Raw genomic sequence first — 23,890 nt, 5'->3', positions numbered from 1 at the left:
ATAAACCCCTATAACTAATTCATTTCTAACTAGCATGGACCGAGCACAACTCTGCTAGTGCTGAGTGTTCTTGAAGACGACAGCAATTTGTGTCCCCTCATTAGCCAAACAATAGAGGGGAAAGTGGGTAATTATGCCAACACTTTGTCTTTAAGAAATAATTCTGAACTTTGAGAAGAGCTTAATCAAGATCTTTTCATGAGCTGTCAGCTTAGGTCAGGGAACAAAAATATAAAATTGAGTAAGAGATTTCTTTTTTTAAATCTCTTGAGTTCATCTCCCGTTTACAGAAACTGACATTTTTTAGACGGCTCACAAAGACGGCCAGTTAGTCACTCACTCAAACTTCAGGAGTAGTTCAATAAAGTGTCTCTTTGAAGAAAATAGAATGTTGGCCATGTAAAAAGAACACGTCAGATGCCGAGTTGGGGGTTTAAATAAAAAGGCACCGGTCTGGGGAATTGGGAGCCTTCCCTCCAACACATGCACAACAAAAGCTGAAAATATGCCGGATCTGTTACAAATAGAACAGGCCTTTGCCGTGAAAATAAACATGTCAGAATCAATAGGTCCTACAGTACAGTCCCGAGGACATTCCTCTGAACACTTCAGAAACAAAGTTGCTGAACGTGTTCAGTAACGCTGCCCTCCTAATTGACTCATGCAACACATGAAAAGCTTTGCTTTTTCAGGCTGTACGTGTATGTGGCTTTTTTTCTTTGGCACTGATGTATCAAAGTTGTTGGGAACAAGTTTAGGCAGCAGAGGTTGAATGCCGTGATTTGAGACAGGGATGAATAAACAAAGTCAAAACAACAAAACGAAAAAACGTTGCTGTAGTTCTGTGCATTTAGACATGAAGTTTAGAGTTTAGGAGCCCAGAATTACATACCGTATGTACGCTAGTTACCCTTTCTGCTCAACGCTTTGGTTGAACCCACGGTTGGATGTCCTAGGAAGAAGTAGGTCAGTGCACTTTGTCTGAGTAGTAGCCCTGTAATGGGGCACATCATTCAAAGTCTCTTCCCTTCATAACTGGGACGGGATAGTTGGCTGCTCTTAATACCACATTAAGTGAAATAAGAGCATGTCATGCACTAAGCCCTGGTTTATCAAACCCAAATCGAAAAGAGCTGCTGTGTCTCCAGGGTTTTGCTATCGTCAGCCTGTAAGACGCTGTGACAGCACATGCTCTAGTCTTCTCTAAAGTTCCGGAGAGGGGATAGCTCATTTATATCATCAAGTTGATTAGTACCTTGGTTTAACAAAGACCTGCAGACAAATGTGGTTCCATCCTCAGCATCATAGTACTCAGATATAAGTCAAAGATTATTTTCTGATATTGAGAGAAGAACAACCGTACAACTCTCTGAGTCCACTGCTGTGCAGCCATGTTCCAATGCACCCCCCACATGCGAGCCAGAGAGGCTACTAGGCCAGGGCTGTTGGTCATGGAGGTGAGACGTTGACAGGCCCTGCTGAAAGAAAAACAACATAGACCAGCTTAAATTTGAAGTTGGTCCTTGCTGGTCTATGCTGGTCAGTGCTGGCTGGATGATGGTCAAGCTGGTCTGACCAGCATGGTCTAGCTGTTCAAGCTGGTCTGACCAGCATGGTCTAGCTGTTCAAGCTGGTCTGACCAGCATGGTCTAGCTGTTCAAGCTGGTCTGACCAGCATGGTCTAGCTGTTCAAGCTGGTCTGACCAGCATGGTCTAGCTCAGGGGTTCCCAAACCTTTTCACTCGAGGCCCGCCTTCCAGCATTGGGGAACATCCCGCGCCCCCCCTGCACACAGCGAAAGGCTGGTCACCATTGTTCAAAATACACCGAAGGCTGATCACCAGCAAAAACACAGAAAAGGCTGGCCACCAGCAAAAACACTGCAAAGGCTGGTCACCAGAAAAAACACAGCAAAGGCTGGTCACCAGCAAAAACACAGTGAAAGGCTGGTCACCAGAAAAAACACAGCAAAGGCTGGTCACCAGAAAAAACACAGCAAAGGCTGGTCACCAGAAAAAACACTGCAAAGGCTGGTCACCAGAAAAAACACAGCAAAGGCTGGTCACCAGCAAAAACACAGTGAAAGGCTGGTCACCAGCAAAAACACAGCAAAGGCTGGTCACCAGCAAAAACACAGCGAAAGGCTGGTCACCATTGTTCAAAATACACCGAAGGCTGATCACCAGCAAAAACACAGAAAAGGCTGGCCACCAGCAAAAACACTGCAAAGGCTGGTCACCAGAAAAAACACAGCAAAGGCTGGTCACCAGCAAAAACACAGTGAAAGGCTGGTCACCAGAAAAAACACAGCAAAGGCTGGTCACCAGAAAAAACACAGCAAAGGCTGGTCACCAGAAAAAACACTGCAAAGGCTGGTCACCAGAAAAAACACAGCAAAGGCTGGTCACCAGCAAAAACACAGTGAAAGGCTGGTCACCAGCAAAAACACAGCAAAGGCTGGTCACCAGCAAAAACACAGCGAAAGGCTGGTCACCAGCAAAAACACAGCGAAAGGCCTGTCACCAGCAAAAACACAGCGAAAGGCTAGTCACCAGCAAAAACACAGCGAAAGGCTAGTCACCAGCAAAAACACAGCGAAAGGCTAGTCACCAGCAAAAACACAGCGAAAAGCTAGTCACCAGCAAGAACACAGCGAAAGGCCTGTCACCAGCAAAATGAGCACTGGTGACCAGCATGACTAGCCTATGCTGGTCTATGCAGATTTTTTCAGCGGGGGGGTACTTTTTCCCTCTTATTTATGGGCAGGTCCAGGGATAAGCGGTGTATTTAGCTGGGCCGGTCGGGAATAGGGCTGAGGGGAGAGTGAGTGTGTGGGAGACTTGCTGGACCCAAGGTGTACAGTTCAAACACAGGGCAATGTTTACTTTGTGTGTTGAGACCCTCACTGTTTGCTCAAGCCCCCCAGACTGCCCCCTGCCCTGTCCCGGCCCATCCCCCTTCCTCCTCCTACCACAGAAATAGAGTGAATAACGCTGGGACACCCTATAGGGTAGACCAGAACAGAACGGCATGCTAGGACTAAGGCAGTGGTATTCAAAGTCGGGGTCGCGACCCTGGAACTGCAGCGGGGTCGTTTAAAAAAATAATAATACAACATTTCAGAACAAAAAGAGTACAGATTATTGTATGGGACAATATACAAATGTTTTTGATAAAGATCATTAGAAAAATACAATTTTATTGAGTAAATATATTTATTGGTGTCTTTTCACTTTGATTAGAGATGAAAATGTAATGAGTTTAACGTTATTTGTAGATGTAAAAATCTAAATTGACCAATTTTAAGGTTGTGTCATTAGATTTGGGGTGGGTTGGGGTTGCAAGAATTTATTGAGAAAAAAATGGGTTCCCCAGAAATTCTAGTGGAATAAATGGGGTCCCAGTGGAAAAAGTTTGAATACCACTGGACTAAGGCAAACAGAGCAGTGATGAGGCCAGGCCGGGGTTGTTGTGGCTCATCAATGCAAAACAAAATAGATTTTTATCAGTCCAACAGGAATGTCAAGAGTCTGAGACAGAAATGAGTAATCCCAAATCCAGACAAGAATGCAGATAATTTCTGAGTCATACAGTAATAGACTAACAGTCATAATAGTTTGAGATAAACTTACACAGGATGGCCAGTCCATCATCGCTCTTAACAACAACAACAAAAGAATATCAGTGGCTGTATTGATGGAGCTTCGGGGGCCAACACCATCAGTACATCAACACGACCTCTGAGCTGCACTAGCAGTTGACCCATGACCCCTGATGAGAGAGGAGGAGAAGAAGCAGGGGTCAGGTCTACAAAGAGCTGCTAGCCTTGCCTTCCTTCATGGAGCTAGGCAGCGGAAGTGGAGGGTGAAGAGGAGGGGAGGGTGTGAGTGTGAGCCATGGCAGAATGTCACAGCCCCTCACAGCACACAGCTCATAGCAGCTCACAGCACACTGCTCATAGCAGCTCACAGCACACAGCTCATAGCAGCTCACAGCACACAGCTCACAGCCCCTCACAGCACACAGCTCATAGCAGCTCACAGCTCACAGCCCCTCACAGCACACAGCTCACAGCCCCTCACAGCACACAGCTCATAGCAGCTCACAGCACACAGCTCACAGCCCCTCACAGCACACAGCTCATAGCAGCTCACAGCACACAGTGAACGTCTCATGGGTTATTAGGCCGACTAGGGCAGGAGACTGGTGGTCCAAAAAAGGGTTTGATGAAATGCAGACGTCAACATTAGTGCAAATTTTAGCATCCTCCCCCGCCCCCACCCAAATCCTCCCCAGCTAATGAAGGGATACACTGTTTGACGTCCGGCAAAGCTTTTAAAAGTTGTGAATAAAAATATAAACTGCTTCCATTTGGGCTATTTACACTCATGCTTCACACACTCTAAATGTTTAGGAATCATGACCACTGACTTGATCCTGGTCTTCTAAAAACAATGATACCAACTTCAAACCTGGCTGGACCCCTCCCTAGCTGGGATCTTACTGTATGGACCCCTCCCTAGCTGGGATCTTACTGTATGGACCCCTCCCTAGCTGGGATCTTACTGTATGGACCCCTCCCTAGCTGGGATCTTACTGTATGGACCCCTCCCTAGCTGGGATCTTACTGTATGGACCCCTCCCTAGCTGGGATCTTACTGTATGGACCCCTCCCTAGCTGGGATCTTACTGTATGGACCCTCCCTAGCTGGGATCTTACTGTATGGACCCCTCCCTAGCTGGGATCTTACTGTATGAACCCCTCCCTAGCTGGGTCCACCAACCACGCAGCGAGAGTCCACTGTAGATGGATCTTACTGTATGGACCCCTCCCTAGCTGGGTCCACCAACCACGCAGCGAGAGTCTACTGTAGATGGATCTTACTGTATGGTAAAAAACAAAATGGAACAAAACAGAAAGAACAAAACAAATTGTTCAAAATGTACTGTAAATAAGAGCTGTAGAAGCAACTATAAAATGATTATTCAGTGACAGTTATAGTAAATCTTGTATACACCACAGTCAATAACACCTAGCACTGTTTGTAGGTGGTAGTTTCTGATACATTTCAAATCACCACCTCTGTAGGTAGATTTCATTTTTTAAAACCTTTTATAAATAGAATCCACTTTGGATCTTCAGGTAAGATAATTGTAAGTAAGATAATTGTAAGTGCTGTATGAGAGTAGAAGGTTTCGTTGCACTATCTGACGTAAGACAATGGGCTGTGGGAGGTTGTGCAAGTCCGCTTCATAACATTAGCTAAAACCCCAAGAGCCCAAAATCAAATAACAGCAAAGGGGCTTTTATGAAGATTTCAAATGTAAGCTTTTCTATAATATAGATGCAGTGGCAATCTAATCATGGGACCTGGATGAGTCAGAGAGTGAGTAGGTACCATAGAAATAGAATCTCATTCTTTGGTACTGTAGGTAGATTATGTGAGCAAATTTGCCAGACCCCACCTCTTCCTCCTTCCTCCTTAACCAGCAGCATACCACCCTGCATCCCACTGATGGCCTGCTTCTGAAGCTAAGCAGGGTTGGTCCTGGATCAGAGACCAGATGCTGCTGGAAGTATTGTTGGACGGCGAGTAGGAGGCCCCCTTTCCTCTGGTCTAAAAAAAATATCCCAATGACCCAGGGATGTGATTGGGGACATTGCCCTGTGTAGGGTGCTGTCTTTTGGATGGGACGTTAAACGGGTGTCCTGACTTTCTGTGGTCACTAAAGATCCCATGGCACTTATCGTAGGAGTAGGAGTGTTAACCCCGGTCCCCTGGCTAAATTGCCAATCTGCCCTTCATACCATCACGGTCACCTAATCATCCCCAGCTTCCAATTGGCGCATTCATCCCCCTCCTCTCCCCTGTAACTATTCCCCAGGTTGTTGCTGTAAATGAGAATGTGTTCTCAGTCAACTTACCTGGTAAAATAAGGGTAAAATAAAATAAATCTACATCTGGCTTAGGAAGTATCTTCCAACTGTAACCCTAGAATAGAGTAGAGAAAAGTACTCCCCTGGCCAGGTCTCATCTGGCAGTAGAGCTCTCCTCCATGTCTCGCTTTAAACAGTAGGAAAGGTGCCCATCTCTAGCTACAATTCTACTGGGTCCACAGTAGACAGTAAATTAGGCTGTGTAGCAGGGTTGGGGTCAATTATTGAGTTGAGAATTTGTCTTAAATTCAAATCTTGAATTTGAATGGAATTGGCCACACACGTAGGAAGTAGAATTTTAATTAAATTTGAACTAAAGAATGGAGAACTTAATTCAGTGGAATTCTTTGAAATTCAAATGGATAATTTATTCCATAAATCATTATGCATATATTTATTTTGTCATCATGTATGGTTACCAACAATCTAATTTCTAAAACAATGAAGTACAGTGGTCTGGAAATATTGTTAGATCATTTTCTAGGTTGTTTATAATGATTAATGATTTATACACTTAAATATTAAACAGAAAATACATATCTCAGAATGTAATAGATTTGTAATAGACTCAGAGGGCACAGAACAACCTAACATCTCATGACAAAAATACAAACAAAATACTGTTTGACATATTTGAGTTATAATCAAGCTAATATTTGAAATAGTATCTGTATTCTTTAGTGTAAGGTGGCAGATGCTTTTGGCAAAATATTTGCCAAAGGAATGAGACTCATATGTTTATTGTCTCAGTTGAACGTCATTGAATTGGTATGAATTCAATTCTACTTCCTTTTCCCTTCTACTTCCTGCGGGGTGCGGCCAATACAAATGTTAATTTCAATTAATGGTTTGAATTGAACTAAATTCAGAAATTCAGAATTAACCCCAATAGGACTCATCACTTGGAGCTTACATTGTGACATGCAGGGCAACTCAAGCTCATGTTATGGGCTGCAGGTACTGGTTAAGAGCATTGGTCCTGTAAACAAAAGGTTGCTGGTTTGAATTCTTGAGTCCGACTAGGTGAAAAATCTGTCGATATGTCATTGAGCAAGGCATTTAACCCTAATTACTCCTGGCTGTCGCTCTGGATAACAATGTCTGCTAAATGACTAAAATGTAAATGTTATACTAGAACAGTATAGCTCTCATAAGGCCTGGGAGTGCATTAATGTGTGCCTCTCTACTGAAGAACTAAGATCATTAAAAGTCTGAATAGATATAATGTCCTTGCTCAGCATGTGTTGCTTAGAGACATCAGTGCTTGGAGATGCATTGAGAGAACATTCTATTTTTACATTTTTGAATGAGAAACTACCCTATAGCTTCAGCTCAACCTTTCTGGACAATGCTCTGTAACTTTGATGGGCTGCATCCGGCGTGTGCGGCACCATGCTGTGCTGTGCCTATAGAATTAGGATGAATGGCTGTGCCATGGGTGGCCATACTGGTCTATGACTCATAGACCATCCTATACTGCAGAAAACACGTATTACAGTAATTAATTGACCCATTCTCATTCAGAAAGGCCAGAGTGGAATATTTTTGGTCCATTCTTTGCCACTGCATATATTCCTAGAATATCAGCTGGGCTAGACAATCTGGACACTCTCTTCTAAAATTATCCGCCGCCATTATTGCAACCCCTATTACCAGTCTGTTCAACCTCTCTTTCGTATTGTCCGAGATCCCTAAACATTGGAAAGCTGCCGCGGTCATCCCCCTCTTCAAAGGGAGTGACACTCTAAACCCAAACTGTTACAGACCTATATCCATCCTGCACTGCCTCAATAAACAGATCACCGACCATTTCGAATCCCACCGTACCTTCTCCGCTGTGCAATCCGGTTTCCGAGCTGGTCATGGGTGCACCTCTGCCATGCTCAAGGTACTAAACAATATCATAACCACCATCGATAAAACACAGTACTGTGCAGCCGTCTTCATCGACCTGGCCAAGGCTTTCGACTCTGTCAATCACCGTATTCTTATCGGCAGACTCAACAGCCTTGGTTTCTCAAATGACTGCCTTGCCTGGTTCACCAGCTACTTCCCAGACAGAGTTCAGTGTGTCAAATCGGAGGGCCTGTTGTCCGGACCTCTGGCAGTCTTTATGGGGGTACCACAGGGTTCAATTCTCGGGCCGACTCTTTTCTCTGTATACATCAACGATGTCGCTCTTGCTGCGGGTGATTCCCTGAACCACCTCTACGCAGACGATACCATTCTGTATACATCTGGCCCTTCTTTGGACACTGTGTTAACAAACCTCCAAACGAGATTCAATGCCATACAACAGTCCTTCCGTGGCCTCCAACTGCTCTTAAACGCTAGTAAAACTAAATGCATGCTTTTCAACTATTCGCTGCCCGCACCCGCCAGCCCGACTAGCATCACTACTCTGGACGGTTCTGACCTAGAATATGTGGACAACTACAAATACCTAGGTGTCTGGCTAGTCTGTAAACTCTCCTTCCAGACTCATATTAAACATCTCCAATCCAAAATTAAATCTAGAATCGGCTTCCTATTTCGCAACAAAGCCTCCTACACTCACACCGCCAAACATACCCTCGTAAAACTGACTATCCTACCGATCCTCGACTTTGGCGATGTCATCTACAAAATAGCCTCCAACCCTCTACTCTGTAAACTGGATGCAGTCTATCACAGTGCCATCCGTTTTGTCACCAAAGCCCCATATACCACCCACCACTGCGACCTGTATGCTCTCGTCAGCTGGCCCTCGCTACATATTCGTCGCCAGACCCACTGGTTCCAGGTCATCTATACGTTTTTGCTAGGTAAAGCTCTGCCTTATCTCAGCTCACTGGTCACAATTACAACACCCACCCGTAGCACGCGCTCCAGCAGGTATATCTCACTGGTCATCACCAAAGCCAACACCACCTTTGGCCGCCTTTCCTTCCTGTTCTCTACTGCCAATGACTGGAACAAATTGCAAAAATCGCTGAAGCTGGAGACTTATATTTCCCTCACTAACTTTAAACATCAGCTATCTGAGCAGCTAACCGATCGCTGCAGCTGTACATAGCCCATCTGTAAATAGCCCATCCAATCTACCTACCTCATCCCCATATTGTTTTTATTTACTTTGCTGCTCTTTTGCACACCAGTATTTCTATTTGCACATCATCATCTGCACATCTATCACTCCAGTGTTAATTTACTAAATTGTAATTACTTCGCTACTATGGCCTATTTATTGCCTTAACTCCTCATGCCATTTGCACACTTTCTTTTTTCTATTGTGTTATTGACTGTACGCTTGTTTATTCCATGTGTAACTCTGTGTTGTTGTTTGTGTAGCACTGCTTTGCTTTTTCTTGGCCAGGTCGCAGTTGTAAATGAGAACTTGTTCTCAACTAGCCTACCTGGTTAAATAAAGGTGAAATAAAAAAAGTAAAAAATATCGCATACATATTTCCTAGAAATTTGCATACATGATAACAATGCATCCAACTTTTTGAAGGATACAAGTAATTCATTCACGAGGTTTAAGCACCGTTTCTTTGATTGTGGCATATGTCCTCAATTTACAAACTCTTCATGTTTTCTTGGCCTCTAGCTCTATAACATTTCATTGTATATAGGAGGAGGGTGGTACTTAGTGCTGTTATATACCTTATTATTTATACAGCTAGAGCTAAATGACATGACACTCTCCCCTGTGCACACAGCAATTACATTCATTGGCGGCTGCTTTAGCAAGATACAGCACCTACTATAAAGAGGGAAACATAGCAATTACAGCAGAAGTGTTAGTCCGATATTTTTAGCTGCTTCCTGTGAAACTATTAGGCATAAAGTGAATGGCTCTCTGTGTGTGAGTGAGATGCAGTACGAGCATGGCAGTTCTTATCTGAAATATACAGCTCAAGGAGGTAATAGCAGAGGAGTGAAATACTTGTTCTAATGGCATCATAAGAGTGTCATTAGAGACAAACACTATAAGGAACAAGAGTTCATTTTGACATGTTACATTCATTAGATATCTCTGTTTCACAAGAACAGAATTGCAATGGGAGGCAGTCCATTCGGCTCATCCTATTAGAACTCAAACACACTTCAAACTACTAAGGATAAAATAAAAGGTAAATAGAAAAATGGCAATCTTAGAGTAGTATGGGTAAGATATTGGTTTCCAAACGTCTGGCACCTCCTAACGTCTGGTAGTGCAACGTCTGGCACCTCCTAACAAGATTATGCTCTTACCGGATAGGAGTCAAACAAAGAGCATGTTATCACATTTAGACTTGTAGTTATAGGTTTTATACACTGAGTGTGCAAAACATTAGAAACACCTTCCTAATATTGAGTTGCACCCCCTTTTGGCCTCAGAACAGTCTCAATTCGTTGGGGCATGGACTCTACAAGGTGTCGAAAGCGTTCCACAAGGATGCTGGCCCATGTTGACTCCAATGCTTCCCAGAATTGTGTCAAGTTGCCTGGATGTCCTTTGGGTGGTGGACCATTTTTTATACACATGGGAAACTGTTTAGCGTGATAAACCCAGCAGTGTTACAGTTCTTGACACACTCAAACTGGTACGCCTGGCACCTACCCCCATACCCCGTTCAAAGGCACTTAAATCGTCGTCATGCCCATTCACCCTCTGAATAGCACACACACAATCCATCTATCAATTGTCTAAAGGCTCAAAAATCCTTCTTTAACCTGTCTCCTCCCCTTCATCTATACTGACTGAAGTGGATTTAACAGGTGACATCAATAAGAGATCATAGCTTTCACCTGGCCAGTCTATGTCATGGAAAGAGTAGGTGTTTCTAATGTTTTGTACACTCAGTGTATATCAAGTGTTAACATTCTGGGATACCTTTCTACAATCATCCTCAATTTGAGAAGATCACAGCTTTTCCTATGACTCCTCTCACCAATTGTCCTGAGCGATTAGTGCTTTTCTAGGTCGGTTTGGTTTTGGTTATATATATTTTTTTAAAGCACGGTTTTCAATTTTGGTTTCAATCATTAAAAAAAAAAATTAAAAGCATTATGAAATAATAGCATAAAAATAATTTTTGCCATTTTTAATGGAAATTCCAAAGCCAAAAATAGTGAACATTCAACTACCAAAATATTGAAAATATTCCATTGTCTCTGTCAGGTCCACATTGGATTAACATTACTATGAAATAATCAAATATTTCAGATGTGTATATTACTTAGTTTTTATATGATGACTTTATTATTTTTAATTCCTTAAGGTTATCATATCATCTCTGCTCAGGTAGTAGCAGTCAAACAGCCAGACAACGTTATCTCTGTACTTCCCATACTGCTCTCTCTTTAGTCATCCTATTTAACTAGCCTAGCTGCAGAGCTGTCTGACGAAATCCTTTTACTAGTTATTCAAAGAAGATAAGGCATACTTTCACAAACTGTCTCTATCCCTCTATCTCGACATTGTGTTGTGTACATTCCTCTCTCACGCGGTCTGTGTGTATCTAACCTTACGTAGCAGGCTTAAAAGTGTATCCCTCTTTGCTAGAGAGAGGAATTATAACGTTTCTGCACTGAACTGGGTTGAATATTTGCTTAATGAAAACTACAACTCCCTTCAGCACAGCGTCCCACATAGTTCTTGAGTTGATTTCTCCCGTGAATGATTTGATTTCTCTCTAGATAAACAGCGTTGGGGTCACACAAAAAAAAACATTAAAGTAATTGAACCGACATTGGTCAATTAGTTGTTTGATAACCTCCCCAAAAAAGAAATGTTGGTTAATCGCTCAGCATTACTCACCAAGGAGTATCTGTTTCATCAGTGACATCACCCCGGTCATTTCAGCCCCAAAAAGCTTCAGCTAAAGCCCATGTACTGCACCAAATAAATGAGTTTTTTTTGTTCAAAACATTCCTTGATGTGTTGGGTTTTTCCATTACTAAGCAGAATAAGAGCATTTCCTTTCATTTACAGCAGTCCCCAAAGCTGGCTCTAGCCTCAAGGAATGTAAACACAAGCAGTCTGTAAACAAGGCTCTTTCTGGCCCCCCAACCCCCCTCCAACAACACTGACCATCACAGACCAGTCTATAGACGTCCCTCACTGACCCCAAAACTCAAAAAGAGGCGCAGTTGCATTATTAGGCCAGGCCAAAGGGGTCTCAAGAGGGAGTGGTGTGAGGAGGAGGAGGAGGAGGAACGGTCTGGGACAATGGCAGCTAGGCTCTCCTCTCCTCTCCACTCCTCTCCACTCAAACCATGTTGAGCCTCAGCAGTGGAGAGAACAGAGAACTAAAGCAGACAATCCCACAGAGCAGACACTTACTTCTGGTCCTGGATCACACCATTGCCAATCAGTGAGTCATGGAACAGAAAAACAAATGGTGGGATTAATGATCTGAGAGCAGCCCCAGCTGTCGGCTCCTAACTGGGGATGGACAGGCCGGCCCTCCAGTGCCTTGGAAGCTCTCCCCTGTCCATGCTGGAGCTCTCAGCACTTTGAGAGGGAGTTGTAGAGTGGCTCGGGTTCAGTGTACCATCAACTCTGCTCTTTATCCTCCCACTAACCAATGGGGACGCAGCGCCTCCGCATCCGCACAGAGAACAAAGGGTACAGAGAGATAGAGAAATAAAGAGAGAGAGAGAGAGAGGGTGATAGAGAGAGGGTGAGAGAGAGAGAGAGAGAGAGAGAGAGAGAGAGAGAGAGAGAGAGAGAGCTATCAGACGTCCCACCAAAGTGCAAAGGAAATGTATTACATGCCTCATTTGGAGCACACTGTTTACATTACGGCCCAATAAATAAATGGGCTTCTAAGAGCTAGGGGTCTCAGTCAGGAAGCGTGCGGAGGAACAGCCTGAGTCTGGCCTCATTGTTTGGACTCGTGTGTCTTCATGTATGTGTTGTGTGTAATCTTGTCAGTTAATGTTGGTGTTTTCATGTGTTTGTCTATGTGTGTAGGAAGGGAAAGGTAAAATATCATGTAGGTTTTCTGAGAGTGAGACATCATTGGTCCAAGATTTCAGTCTGTTTCAAGAGGAGATTCACTCCTCCTATCCTGTCCATGTGGAAGCTACCTCCTCTGTCAGCATTAAGAACATCTAATTGAGACTACGAGTGCTGGAACGCTGGTCACTGCGGGGTTTATCTGCTGGGTGCTGATATAGAGGTTTCTCTGCTCCAGGGGAGAAGAAAAGGTGCCATGACAGAATTTTTAAGAGGCGTGTAAAAAAAAAAAATACTGATTGCTTCCCCTGTGCACTCAGCAGGTACGTATGATGTCTGCAGCCATAGGCAGGTTCTGAATGCCCCATGACGACCCAAACCTGCAGACTCAATCGGACATGTCAAAACAATGCTTAGTTACTAAGGCAGGAGCCAGAAATTCCACTACTTCAGTCAAACCCCCAAATCGACTCCAGAAGGCTTTTCAAAAATTAAAGTTAAATAACTTCAGATATATATTTATTTTTCAGAGCACCATATTCTGCAGTATAATTCAACCCGTGTCTGACAGCACTGTCAAATGGAAAACCGTTTTCTCTGGCTACCCCAATACGTTTTTTTTAAACAATCTATAGTGTAACAAACACCTTCAAGCAAACAGAGCCTGTGTTATTCTTGAACTCAACAACAAAATATTTTACCATGAGGATCAGACTAATAAAACTCCCCATCACCCAGGCCAGACCCACCACCCAGGCCAGACCCACCACCCAGGCCAGACCCACCACCCAGGCCAGACCCACTACCCAGGCCAGACCCACTACCCAGGCCAGACCCACTACCCAGGCCAGACCCACCACCCAGGCCAGACCCACTACCCAGGCCAGACCCACTACCCAGGCCAGACCCACCACCTAGGCAGACCCACTACCCAGGCCAGACCCACCACCCAGGCCAGATCCACCACCCAGGCCAGATCTATTCATTTGCCACAAACGCTTCGGACATGAACTCTTTAGTAACCAAGAGTGGGTCCGTTACAGAGAAAGAATAGGGATGCCTTAAAGTATTTTCCTTGGCCTGACTCTGAATCTTTGACACACTGTTGGCAAAATAAAATGTATTGGTTTTAAATTCCAGTAGCCAGGATGAAAGTGAGTGATTGACCAGTGCTGGGGCTACTGAACTGCTCTGGGTCATGGCCTGTACCAGACATCCCAGCTTTTACACATGGCTGTAAACATGCATGCATGATAACTGGCTGACTATGTGGATCTCTACCATGCTCTGACTACAGTATACCCCTTTAGAACCTCTGTCAAACAGCAACTTATAAACAATAACACAATAGGCAATAAACATAGAAAATTGATTCCATATGAAAACAGGACAAAAAATACCATGATTTGGGGGATTTTCACATTCCTTTGGAGGAAGGATTGTTGACATATATTTGAATCTAAAAGTATAATTGAGAAATAATATATCAAATTTGGCTTATTTAGGTCATTTACCCAGGACTCCTTTAAGACTCCATAACGTTTCATCTGTCGGTGCTACAAAGCAACAATCTAAATCTGGAACTTTGATATGCCCGTAGAGTATATTATGATCAATTTCATAAATCAAAAAAGTACGTTTTTCAATATTATTATTTTTTTTAAATCAATATTCATACATGTATTTATTATTATCATAATTTTTTATTAAAATTCTACTCATATTACACAGCATATGGTGAAGCTTCATATGGCACCAATTTTAGCTTTGTAGCACCTACATTTGAAACATTTAGGACTCTTAAAGGAGCCCTGGGTAAGGCCAAAATGTCATAAATATGCCAATTGTGATTAATTATTTCTCAATTATGCTTTTAGATACAGCTGTTAAATATATGTCAACAATCCTTCCTGGTTTCATATGGAATCACTCAATATAAGATTGTGTTCAATTAGTTGCATGCATACCTCTTCACTTATTCATTAAGAATAAATAGGCCAATCTACACCTCTGAATACTGAAAACTTTCTCATTACTATACATCAGGCACAATACTGTAAAAGGCAGTCAAGTGGGGAAAGCACAATTTCCTGTAAATACACTTAGTGGGTAAATACAGTATATCAAAATGCAAACTAAACTAGTATCAGGTCTATGCTTGTCTTAACCTCACCACCTTAAAGATCAAAGCTATTTTCACTATTCATTAAGTATATTTGTCTTGGACGGAACTGTCATCAATGGTTTCAACTACTTAACTGCACTGCAAAGATTATGATCTCCCTCCTTTCACACAACTGCTCTGTAACAACATGTACAGTGGTATTGGAGCACCACTTCTCAGGAAGATTGTATCGGAGTATCCATTCTCTGGGTGGGAAAGCACGGCTTAATTGTTTGTCTGCTCTACACTCATGAAGATCAATGACCCTGACAGACTTCCACGGGCACGGTGATGTATAGATTAACAAGAAGAAAAGGACAGTATCTCAAGAGAACATCTATTCAACCTCAATTCAACCATGTGACCTGGAGCTATATTGAGTAAATAATAAAGACAAAGTGTTCTGTGTGTCAAATCCATATGCCAAAACCCCTGAGTTGGCAAACAGAAAGGAACTTTTGCATCAGTATGATTTAAGGCACATATTCACCCTGTGAGTAGATAACAGTAATGTAATAACACAACAAATACCACTGCTGTCTAGTGCAATGCATGAAGCACAGAAACAGCACCTAACAGAGTGAACGTGATGAGAAAAGTGTGTCGAAGTGTTGTCACTTAGGGAAGTGGTGAGAAACCATGGTCCACGATGATCACATTCACAGAGAACAGAATGCTGTCTCCACAAGAGTTACATTCTTCTTCTGTGGTGTTCTTAGGGTGGTCTAAGCTCAGAAAGATGAGCAGGAAGAAAATATGTTTGCAGATCTTTTCATGTGGCTTCAAATGTGGTTACCAGGAACCATTACTAATAGATCACAAGAGATGTCGGTATTTAACATCTTCATTAATTGTACAGCTTTGACTTTCACAGGTAAATGCCTGCAACCTTTGCTGACAAAAAGCAAAGCAAACCTATCAACATCTTGATCTTCCACAACAGCGAATGTATGAGGAATGGACAGGTTTAAATATTTTAAACCAGAGGATAACAAAGTGAGGAATAGGATCCCGATTTACAAGAGTTTGTGGATGCCTTTAACACACACAGACATAGCCTATGACAGACGGTTGAAAAAGACATGGCTACTTCATTAAGTATAAAGGAAAGAAAAAGAAGACAAAGCAAACAAAGAAGTGGAGCGAGAAAAATAAAAGGTGGGGGGGGGGGGGGGGACTCTGGCCTTCCTTCCATCCCCTTCTTTGTGGAAGACACACCACTTCTAGGTAGGCCTCCCTCCCTCGGGCCTCATTTTGCTGAGTCGTTCCCTCCAGGCTAGGGCTGGTTGGTTCCCACATTGTGGCCAGACCCAGGGCTCACGGCTGAGGGCTGCTGCCCCTGCCTGCCAGAGAGACCCCCAGATTACACCAGCAGAGGTTACAACCAACAAAGTCCCCGCTCTGCACCGCACCACAGCATGTCAGAACCTCACCAACAGTTGCCTTGGCACTGTATTAGCTAGCCAGGAGCTTTCGACTTGAGCTCAGCTCAAAGGCTCAGTGATTAGCCTTGTCGTCCAAGGCCCTTCACTCTTTCCCTTTTTTTTTCTTTCTCTCTCTCGCTCTCAGCCTGCCCCTCTAATCTATCCAATTTCCCTTCTTCATCTCCCTCTTTTTCTACCTCTTCTTCACCACATCCTCCGCATCACTCCTTTGTTCCATTTCTCTTTTTAGATGAGATAACGATTGATGGCCTGGCCTGAAGGCAGACCTGTAATTAAGCTGACATTGATGAAGGACAAAGAGGCTTGTCGCCAACATCTGTGTTAAATAAATATTGAGCTGACAAATTGTGCTTATTTTTGATCAGCATCTCTCTCTCTCTCACTCTCTCTTCTAAATGTCTAAAGATAAAAAGCCATAATATTAAAATATTACTAACTGCACATTATTCTTAGACTATCTTCACAGTTTTAAGATTTCTGTTTTCACAGAGTCCATTCTCATTACTGCATTTTTATTTTTCAGTCCACTGCATTAAATATTACTCTCAACAACCAGGGTCCATCAAAAAGATATGTCCATGAACATGAACAACACATGATCATTATCAGGCCATGGTTAGTTTGGCACATACTATACTAACACATTTCGACCTGCGCATTTCTAGAACCAATGCCAGGCTATGATGGTGGTGCTGCTTGTCACCTAGGCTACAAACAGGTGCATGCCATTACTTAGTGACAACACTGTTCTGGTAACATTCCACAAGATAAGGGAGTGTGTAATCGATGTTGTGGAAAATTAAGTGAGAAAAAAGTCGTTCTAATTGCAAAATGTAAATATTGGGCTTTCCCACAAGTGGGGGCAGACCACCCAGGATGCAAAATAGTCACTCCCCCTCCCCCCTCCCCCTTCACTCCTTGCCTATAGGCTGAGGGATGTCTTTTTGTGTCTCTCTGCGTGTGAAACATCACCAAAAACAATCAAAACTGCTGAGGCTTGCCCACACACACTGTGCTGTGCTCTGTCCCTTGCATATATACAGTGCATTCGGAAAGTGTTCAGACCCCTTGACTTTTTCCACATTTTATTATGTTACAGCTTTATTCTAAAATGGATTCAATTGTTTTTTTTCCTCATCAATCTACATACAATACCCCATAATGACAAAGCAAAAACAGGTTTTTAGAAATGTTTGCAAATGTATCAAAAATAAAAAACGGAAATATCATATTTACATAAGTATTCAGACCCTTTACTCAGTGCTTTGTTGAAGCACCTTTAACAACGATTACAGCCTCGAATCTTCTTGGGTATGACGCTACAAGCTTAGCACACTTGTATTTGGGGAGTTTCTCCAATTCTTCTCTGCAGATCCTCTCAAGCTCTGTCAGGTTGGATGGGGAGCGTCGCTGCACGCTATTTTCAGGTCTCTCCAGAGATGTTGGGCTCTGGCTTGTCCCGAAGCCACTCATGCGTTGTCTTGGCTGTGTGCTTAGTGTCATTGTCCTTTTGGAAGGTGAACCTTTAGGTCCTGAGCGGTCTGGAGCAGGTTTTCATCAAGGATCTCTCTGTACTTTGCTCCGTTCATCTTTCCCTCGATACTGACTATTGTTCCAGTCCCTACTGCTGAAGAACATCCCCACTGCATGTTGCTGCCACAACCATGCTTCACCATAGGGATGGTGCCAGGTTTCCTCCAGATGTGACACTTGGCATTCAGACCAAATAGTTCAATCTTGGTTTCATCAGACCAGAGAATCTTGTTTCCCATGGTCTGAGAGTCCTTTTCGTGTCTTTTGGCAAACTCCAAGCGGGCTGTCATGTGCCTTTTACTGCGGAATGGCTTTCTTACGGCCACTCTACCATAAAGACTTGATTGGTGGAGTGCTGCAGAGATGGTTGTCCTTCTGGAAGGTTCTCCCATCTCCACAGAGGAACTCTGGAGCTCTGTCAGAGTGACCATTGTGTTCTTGGTCACCTCCCTGACCAAGGACCTCCTCCCCCGATTGCTCAGTTTGGCTGGGCGGCCAGCTCGAGGAAGAGTCTTGGTGGTTCCAAACTTTAAAAATGATGGAGGCCACTGTGTTCTTGGGGACCTTCAATGCTGCATAATTTTTTTGGTACACTTCCCCAGACCTGTGCCTTGACACAATCCTGTTTTGGCGCTCTATGGATAATTCCTTCGACCTCATGGCTTGGTTTTTTCTCTGACATGCACTGTCAACTGTGGGACGTTATATAGACAGGTGTGTGCCTTTCCAAATAATGTCCAATCAATTGGATTTACCACAGGTGGACTCCAATCAAGTTGTAGAAACATCTCAAGGATGATCAATGGAAACAGGATGCACCTGAGCTCAATTTCGATTCTCTTGGCAAAGGGTCTGAATACTAATGTAAATAAGGTATTTCTTTTTTTATTTGTAATACATTAAAAAAAAACATCTAAACCTGTTTTAGTTTCGTCATGATGGGGTATTGTGTGTAGATTGAAGAGGAAAAAGTTGTATTTAATAAATTTTAGAATAAGGATGTAACGTAACAAAATGTTGCTACAGATTGACACGTAAACTTATTGTCCTTATTATTATTTTAATTTTTTCAAGAAACAGGCAGAATAGGGGAAATAGTACATGGATAAGAAAACGGCACCCAGGCAGCAACATATTTCAGTCCTTTTATTGTGTGAATGGATTACTTTTATTACTGCAAGTAAAATGTTGTCTAATGACATGCATCATGCATGCATTTTCATTGGCTTTCAATGCCCTAATTCTGATAACCATCGTCATATTTGGAGTCTGAACACTCGATGCGGATTTAGAGTTGTATCACCTTAAACTCTTCAGGCACAGTGTGTGATAAATCAGAAAGAGAAGGCAAGTCATGGAACCAAACTGGGTGCAGTACTGTAGCCTAGCTCAGTGGAGGCTTTGAGAGAGAGCCCGATCGCTCCATGTGAGTGTTACAGAGTAGTGTCAAATACTTGCCCTGGTAGTGTCAAATACCTCCCGATGGTCTTTCTTTCATTAACCACTCCTCTGCTCATGAAGTTCACAACAAACCTGTTCTGTTCACACTGTTGTTGTTGTTGCGGTTTGAAGTGTCACCAGTTAGAGAATAGGAGTGTCAGGGGGATTTTAACATTTATTAACAGTTTTAAATCAGACCTATAAAACAGGTTAATTTGACAATGTTGTGCCAAAGTCTCAGAAAAGTGCAGCAGTAGCTTAACCATTGTGGTGAGACAAATATAGTCTGGGCATGCAATGTGAGAATAATTGAGTACTGTAGTTGGTGAAATTCCCAGAATACTTTATATCTCTGTAACAGCATTGACAAATGCCAGTGCAAAAACAATATTTAAACAGAGTGGAATTTCCTAGGTAGAACTTAGAATACTTAGAACACTTTTTTTTGCAATAGCCTACTAAAATAGTTTTAAATGTTCTTCACCAGTGTGCCTCTTCTTTTAAATCATAACCTTCATATCATTTTCAGTAGGATTAATGAGTCATACTTGTTTTTTTTATGTTGAAGTTATTAGTGTGTGTCTGTGTGCGTGTGTAATCTTTAACGGCTAACTAATTTGCAATTTAATTAGAAATTGGTCAGGTATTAGCATACATATTCACCATGCACTGCAAATTGAGGTAGTGATATCTGCACTAAATCACCATAGCATAGGCTAGGGTTAGGCTACTACGCTCCAGAAAAATAAAGCTTGAAGGAATAAAGGTATTTTGATGGGAAAACGTACCTTGAGTGGATTTGCTTCCTGAAGCGCGAGCTGGCTGTTGGACAAAGGCGACCAGACAGAAACCGACTAATCCAATGCTCGCGCGCATTATAACGTGCATATGCATAGCTACTTGATACTGTAGTTAGACTGTTATAGTTATTAAACACCTAGCTAGGTTGCAACGCTCAACACGCGCAAACGGACGGTCTTTTTTTTAAAGTGTTGGTCCACCTTTAAAAATATAATGTGGGACTTTGAAGTCCTTTCCTTTATGTCTGCTTATTCTGTTTCAAGTGATCGGGTTTTGCGAAATGCCCGACAATGTGCAGCAATACTGAAGCGGTGTTCTGTGATCATGTTCTACCCTGGCCAATTTCAATATAAGAGAGAGCGAGAGAGAGAGGGTTGAGAGAGATGGAGCGGAGCGGAGAGGAGAAGGGGGAGGAGAGATTACGATCCGCGCATTGCTCCTGCTCTCCCTCACGCGCTCTCTCTCTTTCTCCAACTACTTGCAAGGATTTCTTATTCTGCAGGAATTTACAATCAGCTGCTGGTTGGACCGTAGTCGGGGGTTGCCATGGAGACGGCTTCCGTGGTTGAGAGGTCAGACTCGAGGACCATGTGCAAACAATGGACTGCGCGCCACACCACCACCATCAAGTAGGCCACTTTTCTCATTCATTGACAAGGGAAATGAGCGTTGTGCGAGGGAAAAATACTCTAAACGTCCAAGAGAGAGATACAGTGATTTACAAATAAAGGAGTGCATTTTATACTGTAGCACTCCATTCACATTGCACAGGTTGTAGCCACTGTACAGTAGTAGTTCGTTATAGCGACTTGTAGCCACTGCGCTTGCACCGTCTCCCATGATTGGCTCTCATAGGTCTACTAAAGTATCATCCTTTTTGCCAAGTCAATTATTCGGAACTATTATTTTCTCCAGCAGTCATCAGAATTTGATTTGATGACATCTAATAGTTTAATGTAGTTGTTGTAGGCTGTCAATCCAACACAAGCTCCAAAGAAAAAGCCATGAGCCAATCACATGCTAAGAGATCCAGAGAACAATCATAGCGCACTGCTTTGCAAACACCATGCTATTGAGCAATAGCCTTTAGAAAATTCAGTTTAATTGTCACATCTTATCCATATCTTTGTGCCCCCACAAGTCTGGTGTAACATTATCGCTATTATCATGACCTTCTTGATCTAGATATTATTATTCAAGCCTATACATACCGCTTTTTGAAATGAGTTTGTACCCTGTCCAATTTGTCTGCACCACTGTCTGGATGTGCCTATTGCTATACTCATGTGTACAATCTTAGAAGAAAACGTGCTATCTAGAACCCTAAAGGGTTCTTCGGCTGTCCTCATAGGAGAACCCTTTGAAGAACCATTTTAGTTCTGTTTAGAACCCTTAGGGTTCCAAGTAGAACCCTATTGGGTTCCATGTATAACCTTTTCCCTAGAGAGTTCTACATGGAACCCAAAAGAGTTATACCTAGATCAAAAAGGGTTCTACCTGGAACGGAAAAGGGTTTTCCGATGGGGACGGCCAAAGTACACAAGGCATAGACACAGAAAAATGATTAGATTGCCCTGGCCCCAGCTCACAAAAAGGTTTTCACATCTTCTGAGAGACAGCAAGGGTGTGAAAGCCTGTGTGTAGCTGGTGTGGAGGAGTCAGGCGCAGGACAGCAGATATGAGTAAGGAACGTAATTTACTCAAGGAATCAATAAATACAACACAATAAACTAGCCCACAATAACGGACCATATTACATACAAACAATCACTCACAAAAAACCATGGGGGAACAGAGGGTTAAATAATGAACAAGTTATTGGGGAATTGAAACCAGGTGTGTAAAACAAAGACAAAACAAATGGAAAATGAAAAGTGGATCGGCGATGGCTAGAAGGCCGGTGACGTCGACCGCCGAACGCCGCCCGAACAAGGAGAGGGACCGACTTCGGCGGAAGTCGTGACAAAGGGATATCGCCAAGCAGTCTGAACTTCATGTCACCTGAATGTAAAATCCCTCAAACGATACATTTACTTTCAATTCACAGCAGGACTCTATTGTTTTCCTCCTCCAGAGGATATTGTCCCATATTTAATATGTATTTGTGTTACAGCCTCTACTTCCTCCTTTTCTCTTTTCAAGAATCAATAAAAGCCGAACAAAAGGAAACACAAACAAGAATCAGCATGTTCCTGTTCTTTCATTATACCATGGCTGCTTTTCAACTTGAAAGAGAGTAAAGAAGACAGTTTGCTTTTCCACTCTCCTCCAGAACACTGTATCGCTGATCATGTGCTTTATACACCATTAGCAGTGAGGGCCTACTGGGAATGAGACATGAAATGTGCTTGAATCAAAGCACTAACTATCTGTTCCTTCCTTCCCATGTTACCTGGAACAAAAGCCTAAAAACTGAGCCACTTTTTCACACCTTGGCTTTTGGAACATGGTGATTAGATTCAGCACGGCATCAGTATCAGACAGAAGAAATGCGTATTATATTCTCTTTCCTCTAGGATTTAATCTACTGTGCTGATGCATTTATGTTTAGATGTATGTTTTGAGACAGATAATGCTCTATAATTATGTTCCATAGCTGCTCTGTGTTATTTCTCTTCAATCAAAAGTGCAATTATGGTCTCGCATTAAGATTGAATTGTTATCTCCAAATCATTCTACTACAGGCTGAGTCAGATAATGATGAACATTTAGAAGGCAATCTGATAAAAGCTTGTCCATAAAGATGGATATCTCTGTGGCTGATAGAATTGAAACCTTCAAGAGTTCAAAGGTACAGAGAAACAGAGGTTTACCCAGGTTTAATCTTTGAAGTGTTTTTACCTTGCAGGGTGGAAGCCACTTTCTGGGAATGTCTAATGCTCCTTATTAACATTGGGGTGGTAAAATCAAGCCTGATCATACACTTTTTCTTAAATCTGAGGATGAGTTGGAATTTCATGTCATTTAGAATAAAGAATCACCATGGGCACTACTCTTCAGTCGTGAACCTTCATTTCATGAATCTTAATGAGTTGTATTTATAACCGGGAATAATCAGACAAAGTATAAAAATGCCCTTTAAAAGAAATCCCTCCTGGCTTGTAACAGACATCATTTGAAAGGATTCATATTAATGACCATTTATATCCAAACTGTGAAGTCTTTCAGCCTGGCCTGTGTAATTATAATAACATCCTTCAGAAGAAATATGGAAATGTCCCAAACCCAAATCTCCAGGTAATTGTGAGCTCTTATACAGCCAGATGAACTGAGAGTCACTGGGGAGCCAGAGAAAGTCAGGCCACCGTGGCAGGGGAGCCTGGGAGCTGTAAGAGTTGCATAAGCATCAGCATAGTTTTTCAAATGGGTACGGCAGTAACACTTACTTCATTAAGGGCCTAGCGGTGTGCATGGGCATCACTCTACACACAAACTGGGCTATTTTTACTTGAACAGACACATAGGGGAAGCCCAGGTAATGTTTAATTTATGACCCTAGTCGTCATGAAAGGACTTCAGTTAAACTGTGAATCCGGAGGAAAAGGAAAGGGTAAAGAAAGAGAGTGAGAAAATACAGCTGCAGGCTGCAATACAGGCTTCTCCTATTAGATAAGCACACAGCCCCACTATGCAACCAAATG

At 42.7% G+C, this 23,890-nt stretch overlaps 1 protein-coding gene across 4 annotated transcripts in view; it reads right to left on the bottom strand.

Annotated features, from left to right (window-relative positions):
* The window catches only part of LOC106566910 (signal peptide, CUB and EGF-like domain-containing protein 3), a 103,492-nt gene extending 82,786 nt beyond the window's left edge, over positions 1 to 20,706 (bottom strand). For all 4 annotated transcript variants that reach the window (XM_014135494.3, XM_014135495.3, XM_014135496.3 and 1 more), the window contains exon 1: positions 20,237 to 20,706. In XM_014135494.3, coding sequence (XP_013990969.1) covers positions 20,237 to 20,342 — 106 coding nt within the window. In that variant the 5' untranslated portion in view covers positions 20,343 to 20,706. The remainder of the gene's footprint in view (positions 1 to 20,236) is intronic.
* Positions 20,707 to 23,890: the final 3,184 nt, after the last annotated feature.

This window comes from Salmo salar, chromosome 13 (genome assembly GCF_965601325.2).
Source record: "Salmo salar chromosome 13, fSalSal1, whole genome shotgun sequence".
Classification (NCBI taxonomy): domain Eukaryota; kingdom Metazoa; phylum Chordata; class Actinopteri; order Salmoniformes; family Salmonidae; genus Salmo; species Salmo salar.
The sequence above is the reverse complement of the archived record's forward strand: the minus strand, read 5'-3'. Positions and strand labels throughout refer to the sequence as shown.